Source organism: Aethalodelphis obliquidens, unplaced genomic scaffold (genome assembly GCF_003676395.1).
Source record: "Aethalodelphis obliquidens isolate GAN/ISIS:26980383/991018 unplaced genomic scaffold, ASM367639v1 scaffold92, whole genome shotgun sequence".
NCBI classification, from domain to species: domain Eukaryota; kingdom Metazoa; phylum Chordata; class Mammalia; order Artiodactyla; family Delphinidae; genus Aethalodelphis; species Aethalodelphis obliquidens.
This window is the reverse complement of record NW_020838036.1, coordinates 3008277-3021464: the sequence shown is the minus strand read 5'-3', so window position 1 is coordinate 3021464 and position 13188 is coordinate 3008277. Positions and strand designations below refer to the sequence as shown.

The following is a 13188-nucleotide window of genomic DNA, read 5'->3' as shown; positions in this document are numbered from 1 at the left end:
ACAAACCAAAATTACAATAATACTGGGTTTTATATTTGACTGTGTATCTTTTCCATACATCTCTAGTTCTTTATACATCTTTGAGTTACTATATAGCATTTTTTTCATTTCAACCTGAAGGCTTCCCTTTAGTATTTCTTGTAGGGTAGGTCTATTTTTAACGAACTCTCTCAGTTTAGGAATGTCTTGATTTCTCCCTCTATTTTGAAGGATACTTTTGTTTGATATAAAATTCTCAGCTGACAGTTGTTTTCTTTCAATACTTTAAAATATATTATTGCACTGCCTTTTGGCCTTCAAGTTTCTGATGAGAAATAAGCTGATCATATTATTTATGATCCCTGTATGTGACAAGTCACTTCTCTTTTGCTACTTTCAAGATTCTCTCTTTCTTTGTACTTTGAAGTTCTGATTATAATGTGCTTAGTCTGGGTCTCTTAGTTTATCTCACTTCAAGTTTGTTGTGCTTCTTGGATTTCTAGATCCTGGTTTTTACTCAAATTTGGGGAGTTTTGGCCATTATTTCCTCAAATAACCTTTCTGCCCCTATTTTTCTTCTCCTTCTTAGACTCTCATAATGTATATATTGATCTGCTTGATGATGTCCTACAAGTCCCTTGGTCTCTCAGTTTTCTCAATTCTTTTTTCTTTCTGCTCCTTAGACTTGATAATTTCAGTTGACATCTTCATGTTTGATAATTTTCTGCCTGCTCATATCTGAACCCTTTTTGCATTTTTAATTTTACTTATTGCCTTTTTCAGTTCTTTTGACTCCTTTTTATAATTTCTACTGCTTTGTTGATAGTCCCATTTTGTGCCTACATTGTTTTCCTGATTTCCTTTAGATTGTCCACAGTTTCCTTTGGGTTTTTGAACATATTTTAAGACAGTTACTTTAATGTCTTTGTCTAATAAGTCCATTGTGGGGGACTTATCAGGGATGGTTTCTGTTGTCTTATTTTGTTTTTTTGAACGGGCCATGTTTTCCTGTTTCATTGTTTGGTTTGTGGGTTTTTTTTAATTGCATTTTGGGCATTTGGCTATTATAATGCAGTAACTCTGGAAATTAAGTTCTCTCCCTTCCCAAGGATTTGCTGTATTTCTTTTCTTTAGTTGTCATAGTCTGATTGATATGAGACTCTCCCCATTTATTTTTGCAAAGTTTGTTTATTGTTTTGCATCATTACTGAATGCTCTTTTCCTTTCACTAATGTTCTGTTAATGTTTTGAAAGAGATTTCCTTGAATGCCTGATCTTTTCCAGTCTTTGTAGATTGGCTCTGTACTGGGGCACTCCTTCAGTACTTAACAAGACTTGCAATGAAGCTAAAGGATCACTCTGAGGTTAAAACTTAAGGGCTTTTCAGGTATTTTCTGAGCATGTTTCTTACCTGGGCATACACTTGGTTTTATAATTCTTCTGTCTATTTTGCTGGTTTTAAATGTCCTAAATTCCAAGAGTCTCATCCTAGCTTCGTCTCTGGGCCTTAGGTGGTCAGTTACATGTCTCCACCTATAATGTCTTGGCCCTGACAACTGTGGGTTTATAGTTGCCTTGTAGCTTTTTTTTTTTAAGCATTTTTTTCTGCTTTTTCCCATCAGAATTTCAACTTAGGTGAAACAATGGTAAGAGTTTTATGCCATTCCTTTGGTTATCCCCAGGCAGGTTATAATAGATATACACCATAATTTGCAAATAATTTCTGCTGTGCTCCCTCTATTTTGAGGGAGGAAACTGTCAACCAGGCTGCTGCTGCTTCAAGAATAAGACCATCACCTCACTAGGAGGTAGTGGGATAAGGGCAAGTAAAAATACCATAAAACTTTCCTACCATTTTAAAGATGGCCTATCTCTGGTCTCTACTGAATGCCCTGTGTTATGCATGAAGAGTATACTCTACCTTGTTTGAAATTGAATGCCTTCCAGACCTATATGATAATTGGGAACTATTTAGCTCACAACTTCTTGGTCACACTTTGTCTGACTTTGTGGAGTTTTACTCCTCATGTGCATTTTAATATTCAGTTAAGACAGTGACTCCCATTTTGATTTCTGGAGGTCTTTTTGTATAGTCCTTTTCTCTCTGTAGTTCTATGTAGTTTCTCTCTGTAGTTTTTCTAGCCATCTCAGCTTGACTTCTGTCTCCCCAGCTCAGCACAACTCCAGTGTTCTGCTTTGGATACCCTCGATTCTGGAATGTGCCTTCAGGCAGCAGTCAAGGGGGAATAGGGCCCTCCTTATTGGTTTTGCTTCTCTCAGGTATCAGTGTCCTGCTGGTGCCTGTTATTCAAAGTCCAAAAATGTTAGTTTTGTATATTTTGTCTACTTTCCTAATTGATTACAGCAGGAGGGTAAATTTGGTCCCTAGTACTCCATCTTGCATTGTGATCCTGAATCTCCATCAGCAGAAATGGGGCTCAGCCTTTTCAGTATGTTGCTTAAATGGTTTTGCTTTCATTTTTTCTTTTCCTTTTTCAATTCAGACATGGGATACATTTCATGTCCTTATTTATTATTCTTTGCTATAGCTTAATTTATCATTTCTCCTAAATTCTCCCATTTCATTACTATTATTAGTTATATAAACTTTACTTAAATTGTACCTTGAGTGCATAAACACATGCACTTAGTCACTAATAAGTAGACAGTTTTTTTATAAGTTGTCTTCTCCTCCATTCAGGATGAAGATTCACTAATCTCCAATCCTGAAGATAGTGCTTAATAGCTAAAATATCACTTACGAATATATGGTTCGAAATTCTTAAAGCCTTGTATATTAGTTTACTACTGTGCATTAAAAAATACCACAAGCTTAGCTTAAAACAAGACAAAGTTATTATCTCACAGTTCTATAAGTCAGGAATTTGAGAGTGGCTTAGCTGAGCCTGGTCTACTGGGTCATCTGCTCAGTGTCTCACCAAGTTGAAATTAAGATGTTAGCCAGAGCTGCAATTTTCATCTAAGACTTTGTTGTTTTCTAGCTCACATATTGGCAGAATCCAGTTCCTTGTGATTGTATCAGTGAGGTCCTTAGCTACTAGAGACTTCTCACAGTATGGCAGTGTGCTTGTCTTGGAGACCAGAAGAGAGCATCTCTTACCCTTCGGTCTTTTAAAGAGCTTACCTTGATCAGGTCTGGCTCACCTAGGAGAATGTCCCTTTTGATTAAACCAAACCGAGCTGATTAGTGGCCCAATTATGGGGATGATATCTCATCATAGTTACAGATCTCAGTCACACTCAAGGGGATGGGATTATACCAGAGGGTGGGAATCTTGGAGGCCATTTTAGGATTCTGCCTACCACACCTTGCAAATAGGACAAGACATTCAGAGAATTTTACATTTTGGCTAAAGGCTTTGCCCCAGCAATATGAAGCTGGGACACATCCAAGCTAGAAAACAATAAAAATTTAGTGAATACTTAGTCTATGCCTAATACTTTTTATTCTCTGCCTTATTTAATCTCTGCAACAACCCCCTGTGGGTTATTTATAATCTTTCCTAATTTGCGCATGGAGAAACTGAAGCTAAGAGGGTTTAAGTAACTTGTTGAAATGGAGCTGGGATCTAAATGGCCTGTGCTATTTATACTCCACCACACTTTATCCTAGTATTAATCTTGATTTGTATATAATTTCAGTTTTATATAAATGAAGTATCTATCCAGGTGATTTATTACAAATTTGTGACTTATTTAACATTTTTTACATGCAATAATGGTACTGTAGTTATGATTTTAAAAAGAGAGTGTCCTTTTTTTTAGAAGACTACTATTTAGCTTCATTTATTGACTTTTTAATTTAATTTTATTTTTTACATCTTTATTGGAGTATAATTGCTTTACAATGGTGTGTTAGTTTCTGCTTTATAACAAAGTGAATCAGTTATACATATACATATGTTGCCATAACTCTTCCCTCTTGCATCTCCCTCCCTCCCACCCTCCCTATCCCACCCCTCCAGGCAGTCACAAAGCACCGAGCTGATCTCCCTGTGCTATGCAGCTGCTTCCCACTAGCTATCTACCTTACGTTTGGTACTGTATATATGTCCATGCCTCTCTCTCGTTTTCTCACAGCTTACCCTTCCCCCTCCCCATATCCTCAAGTCCATTCTTTAGTAGGTCTGTGTGTCTTTATTCCTGTCTTACCCCTAGGTTCTTCATGACATTTATTTTTTCTTAAATTCCATATATATGTGTTAGCATACGGAATTTGTCTTTCTCTTTCTGACTTACTTCACTCTCTATGACAGACTCTAGGTCTATCTACCTCATTACAAATAGCTCAATTTCGTATCTTTTTATGGCTGAGTAATATTCCATTGTATATATGTGCCACATCTTCTTTATCCGTTCATCCGATGATGGACACTTAGGTTGTTTCCATCTCCAGGCTATTGTAAATAGAGCTGCAATGAACATTTTGATACATGACTCTTTTTGAATTATGGTTTTCTCAGGGTATATGCCCAGTAGTGGGATTGCTGGGTCATATGGTAGTTCTATTTGTAGTTTTTTAAGGAACCTCCATACTGTTCTCCATAGTGGCTGTATCAATTTACATTCCCACCAGCAGTGCAAGAGTGTTCCCTTTTCTCCACACCCTCTCCAGCATTTGTTTCCAGATATATTTTTTAACATCTTTCTTGGGGTATAATTCCTTTACAATGGTGTGTTAATTTCTGCTTTATAACAAAGTGATTCAGTTATACATATACATATGTTCCCATATCTCTTCCCTCTTGCTTCTCTCTCCCTCCCACCCTCCCTATCCCACCCCACCAGGCGGTCACAAAGCCCCGAGCTGATATCCCTGTGCTATGCGGCTGCTTAACACTAGCTATCTACCTTACGTTTGGTACTGTATGTATGTCCATGCCTCTCTCTTGCTTTGTCACAGCTCCCCCTCCCCCCTCCCCATATCCTCAAGTCCGTTCTCTAGTAGGTCTGTGTCTTTATTCCTGTCTTACCCCTAGGTTCTTCATGACATTTTTTTCTTAAATTCCATATATACGTGTTAGTATACAGTATTTGTTTCTCTATTTCTGACTTACTTCACTTTGTATGACAGACTCTAGGTCTATCCACCTCATTACAAATAGCTCAATTTCGTTTCTTTTTATGGCTGAGTAATATTCCATTGTATATATGTGCCACATCTTCTTTATCCATTCATCTGATGATGGGCACTTAGGTTGTCTCCATCTCCGGGCTATCATAAATAGAGCTGCAATGAACATTTTGGTACATGACTCTTTTTGAATTATGGTTTTCTCAGGGTATATGCCCAGTAGTGGGATTGCTGGGTCATATGGTAGTTGTATTTGTAGTTTTTTAAGGGACCTCCATACTGTTCTCCATAGTGGCTGTACCAATTCACATTCCCACCAGCAGTGCAGGAGTGTTCCCTTTTCTCCACACCCTCTCCAGCATTTATTGTTTCTAGATTTTTTGATGATGGGCATTCTGACCAGTGTGAGATGATAGCTCATTGTACTTATTTTTTTATTATTGTTTAACATCTTTATTGGGGCACAGTTGCTCTACAATGGTGTGTCAGTCTCTGCTTCACAACAAAGTGAATCAGTCACACATAAACACATGTTCCCATATGTCCTCCCTCTTGCGTCTCCCTCCCTCCCACCCTCCCTATCCCACCCCTCCAGGCCGTCACAAAGCACCGAGCCAATATCCCTGTGCCATGCAGCTGCTTCCCACTAGCTATCTACCTTACTACGTTTGTTAGTATGTATATGCCCATGACTCTCTCTCGCCCTGTCACAGCTCACCCTTCCCCCTCCCCATAACCTCAAGTCCGTTCTCTAGGAGGTCTGCATCTTTATTCCTGCCTTACCCCTAGGTTCTTCATGACATTTTTTTTCTGAAATTCCATATATATGTGTTAGCATACGGTATTTGTCTTTTTCTTTCTGACTTACTTCACTCTGTATGACAGACTCTAGGTCTATCCACCTCATTACAAATAGCTCAATTTCGTTTCTTTTTATGGCTGAGTAATATTCCATTGTATATATGTGCCACATCTTCTTTATCCATTCATCCGATGATGGGCACTTAGGTTGTTTCCATCTCCTGGCTATTGTAAATAGAGCTGAAATGAACATTTTGGTACATGACTCTTTTTGAATTTTGGGTTTCTCAGGGTATATGCCCAGTAGTGGGATTGCTGGGGCATATGGTAGTTCTATTTGTAGTTTTCTAAGGAACCTCCATACTGTTCTCCATAGTGGCTGAACCAATTCACATTCCCACCAGCAGTGCAAGAGTGTTCCCTTTTCTCCACACCCTCTCCAGCATTTATTGTTTCTAGATATTTTGATGATGGCCATTCTGACTGGTGTGAGATGATATCTCATTGTAGTTTTGATTTGCATTTCTCTAATGATTAATGATGTTGAGCATTCTTTCATGTGTTTGTTGGCAGGCTGTATATCTTCTTTGGAGAAATGTCTATTTAGGTCTTCTGCCCATTTTTGGATTGGGTTGTTTGTTTTCTTGTTATTGAGCTGCATGAGCTGCTTGTAAATTTTGGAGATTAATCCTTTGTCGGTTGCTTCCTTTGCAAATATTTTCTCCCATTCTGAGGGTTGTCTTTTGGTCTTGTTTATGGTTTCCTTTGCTGTGCAAAAGCTTTGAAGTTTCATTAGGTCCCATTTGTTTATTTTTGTTTTTATTTCCATTAATCTAGGAGGTGGGTCAGAAAGGATCTTGCTGTGATTTATGTCATAGAGTGTTCTGCCTATGTTTTCCTCTAAGAGTTTAATAGTTTCTGGCCTTACATTTAGGTCTTTAATCCATTTTGAGCTTATTTTTGTGTATGGTGTTAGGGAGTGATCTAATCTCATACTTTTACATGTACCTGTCCAGTTTTCCCAGCACCACTTATTGAAGAGGCTGTCCTTTCTCCACTGTACATTACTGCCACCTTTATCAAAGATAAGGTGTCCATATGTGCATGGGTTTATCTCTGGGCTTTCTATCCTGTTCCATTGATGTATCTTTCTGTTTTTGTGCCAGTACCATACCGCCTTGATAACTGTAGCTTTGTAGTATAGTCTGAAGTCAGGGAGCCTGATTTCTCCAGTTCCTTCTTTCGTTCTCAAGATTGCTTTGGCTATTCGGGGTCTTTTGTGTTTCCATACAAATTGCAAAATTTTTTGTTCTAGTTCTGTGAAAAATGCCAGTGGTAGTTTGATAGGGATTGCATTGAATCTATAGATTGCTTTGGGTAGTAGAGTCATTTTCACAATGTTGATTCTTCCAATCCAAGAACATGGTATATCTCTCCATCCATTTGTATCATCTTTAATTTCTTTCATCAGTGTCTTATAATTTTTTGCATACAGGTCTTTTGTCTCCTTAGGTAGGTTTATTCCTAGATATTTTATTCTTTTTGTTGCAGTGGTAAATGGGAGTGTTTTCTTGATTTCACTTTCAGATTTTTCATCATTAGTGTATAGGAATGCCAGAGATTTCTGTGCATTAATTTCGTATCCTGCCACTTTACCAAATTCATTGATTACCTCTAGTAGTTTTCTGGTAGCATCTTTAGGGTTCTCTATGTATAGGATCATGTCATCTGCAAACAGTGACAGCTTTACTTCTTCTTTTCCGATTTGGACTCCTTTTATTTCCTTTTCTTCTCTGATTGCTGTGGCTAAAACTTCCAAAACTATGTTGAATAAGAGTGGTGAGAGTGGGCAACCTTGTCTTGTTCCTGATCTTAGTGGAAATGCTTTCAGTTTTTTACCATTGAGGATGATGTTTGCTGTGGGTTTGTCATATATGGCCTTTATTATGTTGAGGAAAGTTCCGTCTGTGCCTACTTTCTGCAGGGTTTTTGTCATAAATGGTGTTGAATTTTGTCGAAAGCTTTCTCTGCATCTATTGAGATGATCATATGGTTTTTCTCCTTCAGTTTGTTAATGTGGTTTATCACATTGATTGATTTGCGTATATTGAAGAATCCTTGCATTCCTGGAATAAACCCCACTTGATCATGGTGTATGATCCTTTTAATGTGCTGTTGGATTCTGTTTGCTACTATTTTGTTGAGGATTTTTGTATCTATGTTCATCAGTGATATTGGCCTGTAGTTTTCTTTCTTTGTTACCTCCTTGACTGGTTTTGGTATCAAGGTGATGGTGGCCTCGTAGAATGAATTTGGGAGTGTTCCTCCCTCTGCTATGTTGTGGAAGAGTTTGAGAAGGATAGGTGTTTGCGCTTCTCTAAATGTTTGATAGAATTCGCCTGTGAAGCCATCTGGTCCTGGGCTTTTGTTTGTTGGAAGATTTTTAATCACAGTTTCAATTTCCTTGCTTGTGATTGGTCTGTTCATATTTTCTATTTCTTCCTGATTCAGTCTTCGCAGGTTGTGCATTTCTAAGAATTTGTCCATTTCTTCCAGGTTGTCCATTTTATTGGCATAGAGTTGCTTGTAGTAATCTCTCATGATCCTTTGTATTTCTGCAGTGTCAGTTGTTACTTCTCCTTTTTCGTTTGTAATTCTATTGATTTGAGTCTTCTCCCTTTTTTTCGTGATGAGTCTGGCTAATGGTTTATCTATTTTGTTTATCTTCTCAAAGAACCAGCTTTTCGTTTTATTGATCTTTGCTATCGTTTCCTTCATTTCTTTTTCATTTATTTCTGATCTGATTTTTATGATTTCTTTCCTTCTGCTAGCTTTGGGGTTTTTTTGTTCTTCTTTCTCTAATTGCTTGAGGTGCAAGGTTAGGTTGTTTATTCGAGATATTTCCTGTTTCTTAAGGTAGGATTGTATTGCTATAAACTTCCCTCTTAGAACTGCTTTTGCTGCATCCCATAGATTTTGGGTCGTCGTGTCTCCATTGTCATTTGTTTCTAGGTATTTTTTTGATTTCCTCTTTGATTTCTTCAGTGATCACTTCGTTATTAAGTAGTGTATTGTTTAGCCTCCATGTGTTTGTATTTTTTACAGATCTTTTTCTGTGAGTGGTATCTAGTCTCATAGTGTTGTGGTCGGAAAAGATACTTGATACAATTTCAGTTTTCTTAAATTTACCAAGGCTTGTTTTGTGACCCAAGGTATGATCATTCCTGGAGAATGTTCCATGAGCACTTGAGAAAAATGTATATTCTGGTTATTTTGGATGGAATGTCCTATGAATATCTATTAAAACCATCTTGTTTAATGTATCATTTAAAGCTTGTGTTTTCTTATTTATTTTCATTTTGGATGATCTGTCCATTGGTGAAAGTGGGATGTTAAAGTCCCCTACTATGAATGTGTTAATGTCGATTTCCCCTTTTTTGGCTGTTAGTATTTGCCTTATGTATTGAGGTGCTCCTATGTTGGGTGCATAAATATTTACAGTTGTTATATCTTCTTCTTGGATCAATCCCTTGATCATTATGTAGTGTCCTTCTTTGTCTCTTCTAATAGTCTTTATTTTAAAGTCTATTTTGTCTGATATGAGAATTGCTACTTCAGCTTTCTTTTGGTTTCCATTTGCATGGAATATCTTTTTCCATCCCCTTGCTTTCAGTCTGTATGTGTCTCTAGGTCTGAAGTGGGTCTCTTGTAGACAGCGTATATATGGGTCTTGTTTTTGTATCCATTCAACCAATCTGTGTCTTTTGGTGGGAGCATTTAGTCCATTTACATTTAAGGTAATTATCGATATGTATGTTCCTAGTCCCATTTTCTTAATTGTTTTGGGTTCGTTATTGTAGGTCTTTTCCTAATCTTGTGTTTCTTGCCTAGAGAAGTTCCTTTAGCAGTTGTTGTAAAGCTGGTTTGGTGGTGCTGAACTCTCTCAGCTATTGCTTGTCTGTAAATGTTTTAATTTCTCCATCAAATCTGAATGAGATCCTTGCTGGGATAGAGTAATCTTGGTTGCAGGTGTTTCTCCTTCATCACTTTAAATATGTCCTGCCACTCCCTTCTGGCTTGCAGAGTTTCTGCTAAAAGATCAGCTGTTGACCTTATGGGGATTCCATTTTGTGTTATTTTTCCCTTGTTGCTTTTAATATGTTTTGTTTGTATTTAATTTTTGACCGTTTGATTAATATGTGTCTTGGCGTATTTCTCCTTGGATTTATCCTGCATGGGACTCTGTGTGCTTCCTGGAGTTGATTAACTATTTTCTTTCCCATATTAGGGAAGTGTTCAACTACAATCTCTTCAAATATTTTCTCAGTCCCTTTCTTTTTCTCTTCTTCTTTTGGAACCCCTGTAATTCGAATGTTGGTGCGTTTAATGTTGTCCCAGAGGTCTCTGAGACTGTCCTCAGTTCTTTTCATTCTTTTTTCTTTATTCTGCTCTGCAGTAGTTATTTCCACTATTTTATCTTCCAGGTCACTTATCCGTTCTTCTGCCTCAGTTATTCTGCTATTGATCCCATCTAGAGTATTTTTAATTTCATTTATTGTGGTGTTCATTGTTTTTTGTTTCACCTTTAGTTCTTCTAGGTCCTTGTGAAATGTTTCTTCCGTTTTGTCCATTCTATTTCCAAGATTTTGTATCATCTTAACTATCATTATTCTGAATTCTTTTTCAGATAGAGTGCCTATTTCCTGTTAATTTGTTAGGTCTGTTGGGATTGTATCTTGTTCCTTCATCTGCTGTGTGTTTTTCTGTCTTCTCATTTTGCTTATCTTACTGTGTTTGGGGTCTCCTTTTTGCAGGCTCTATGTTCGTAGTTCCCCGTGTTTTTGTTTTCTGTCCCCAGTGGCTAAGGTTGGTTCAGTGGGTTGTGTAGGCTTCCTGGTGGAGGCGACTAGTGCCTATTTTGTGGTGGATGAGGCTGGATCTTGTGTTTCTGGTGGGCAGGTCCACGTCTGGTGGTGTGTTTTGGGGTGTCTGTGGACTTATTATGATGTTAGGCAGCCTCTCTGCTAATGGGTGGGTTTGTGTTCCTGTCTTGCTAGTTGTTTGGCATAGGTTGTCCAGCAGTGTATCTTGCTGGTCGTTGAGTGAAGCTGGGTGCTGGTGTTGAGATGGAGATCTCTGGGAGATTTTCGCCATTTGATGTTATGTGTAGCTGGGAGGTCTCTTGTGGACCAGTGTCCTGAAGTTCGCTCTCCCACCTCAGAGGCACAGCACTGACTCCTGGCTGCAGCACCAAGAGCCTTTCATTCACACGGCTCAGACAGGGAGTTCGAAGTGTATTGGTCATTTAGGTTCCTGAGACGTCCTGTGAGTTGGTGCAGAACATTTATAAAATCTCACAGTAACGCAATTTCAGGGACGGAAGTACAGTAAGAAAGTCTCCATCTGTGGATCCAGTCTGTTTTATCCTAGAGTCCCCAAGGACGGGCTACTTAGCTGACTTCTTGGGGAGCTTCATCTCTGGGAAAACGCTGCCCGGTTGCCACCTTTGCAGGCAGATGTGAGGGGGAACGTCTCCTCTTCCTCTCATCCCCCTCCCCCACCCCTCGGCTACAGTCTTGGGTGTTTCCTTGCCTCTCTCCCGACCTCTTAGATGGGCAGAGCACAGAGAAGGGACATGAGACCAAAAGTACCCTCTGGAGGGCAAAACACCCCGGGGATACATGCAAGCCGAGAGCGGGAGCACCTCTCGAGAGTGTCCTTTTAAAGAGACATTCTAAAACACTTACAGATGAAATAACAATCTTGCTTGGGTTTGCTTCAAAATCATTTATGGAATCAAAGGAGGTGTAGAACGGGTGCGAGGCTGTCAGTGAAACAGAACTGGCCAGAAGTTGATAATTTTTGAGGTTGAATAATGGGTAACAGGGCTCATTATGCTACTGTCTACTTTTGCTTATGTTTGAAAATTTCAGTAGTGAGTATCAAATAATCCATTCGTTTCTAGTTACAGTTCTAAATAAGGCAAAGAATACCAGCTAATATTTTATCCTTAAGCAGCACATTGTCTACAGTTTAAAATCATGAATCTTTATTGATTGTCATGGAACCATAAACCTGTTTATACAAGTATTTCATTTATTAAAGTAGTAATGCATAGTGGTTAAGAGCATGGACTCTGGAGCCTAACCCTCTGGGTATAAATCTTAGTGTTGTGATACTTAATAGTTGTATGACCTTGTGTAAGTTATTTAACTTCTCAGTCTCTCATTTTTTTTTCATATGTAAAATGGCAACACTTGTACCTAGCTTATACAGTTCTTGGGTATACTATGTAATGGATAGATAAGAAAGCAAAAAATATATACAGATACATGTATTCATATGTATTTATATCTATTTAAGTTTTCTTTCAAATAAGAAACTTGAGGTAATTGTTTCCCTTTTGCATTTGGAGGTTATTATATGTTCTTGTCATGCTTTCAAGCCTGAGTTTCTCAAACCAGTGTTTCTGAAAGTTTTTCCCTTTCACAACACATATTTACAGTGTTTTTCAATGGGAGTCTTCTGGAATCTTGGGTGGGACAGTTCTTGTTTGGGACTGTCTTTCACATTGTAGAACATTTATATTTACCTTCCCCTCTGCCTACATTAAATACCAGTCCTAACCAGTCGTTGTGATAACCATAAGTGCCCTTGCACATTTTCACATGTCCTGTAGAAGAATAGAAAAATCCCGTTTGGGGAGCCAAATTTTAATGGTGGTGCCATGGATTAATTTAGAGTGCTACTTTTGTCACATCTCTACCTAAAACGTGTTGAGATGTTCAAGGTGAGAACCGATGAGCTAAATCAGCGACATTATCACAGTGATTCTAAGTCTTGTGGAGGATTTGATTTTGGACAACATATAAACCTGTGATCTGTCCTGGTCTTACTGAACCAGAATATTGGATGTATGGTATGGAAGTAGATGTGTCTGTATTTTGCAAAATTTCCCTTAGTAAGACTCATACTCCTCCATTGCTTGAAAGATTTCTTTGTGCTTAACTATAATTGTCTTTCTTGTAGGTGATAGAAATTGAAGATGCTTCACCCACTAAGTGTCCAATAACAACCAAGTTGGTTTTAGACGAAGATGAAGAAACCAAAGAACCTTTAGTGCAGGTTCATAGAAATATGGTTATCAAATTGAAACCCCATCAAGTAGATGGTAAGAAACTATTAGATGATTAAAGCATTTTTAGTTAAATTTTACCAATATTTGGTGTCCCCTGTGTGCCTCACATTCTGCTAAGTACTGGAGTTACTTCTACTGGTGAGCAAAACAAATATGATCCCTGCCCTTATGGAGT

General features: G+C 38.2%; 1 protein-coding gene across 11 annotated transcripts in view; it reads left to right on the top strand.

Moving 5' to 3' along the window:
• ATRX (ATRX chromatin remodeler) overlaps window positions 1-13188 on the top strand; it is a 195421-nt gene that overhangs the window by 133781 nt on the left and 48452 nt on the right. For all 11 annotated transcript variants that reach the window (XM_027095636.1, XM_027095638.1, XM_027095637.1 and 8 more), the window contains one exon: window positions 12905-13046. In XM_027095636.1, the coding sequence (XP_026951437.1) occupies window positions 12905-13046 (142 nt within the window). The remainder of the gene's footprint in view (window positions 1-12904; window positions 13047-13188) is intronic.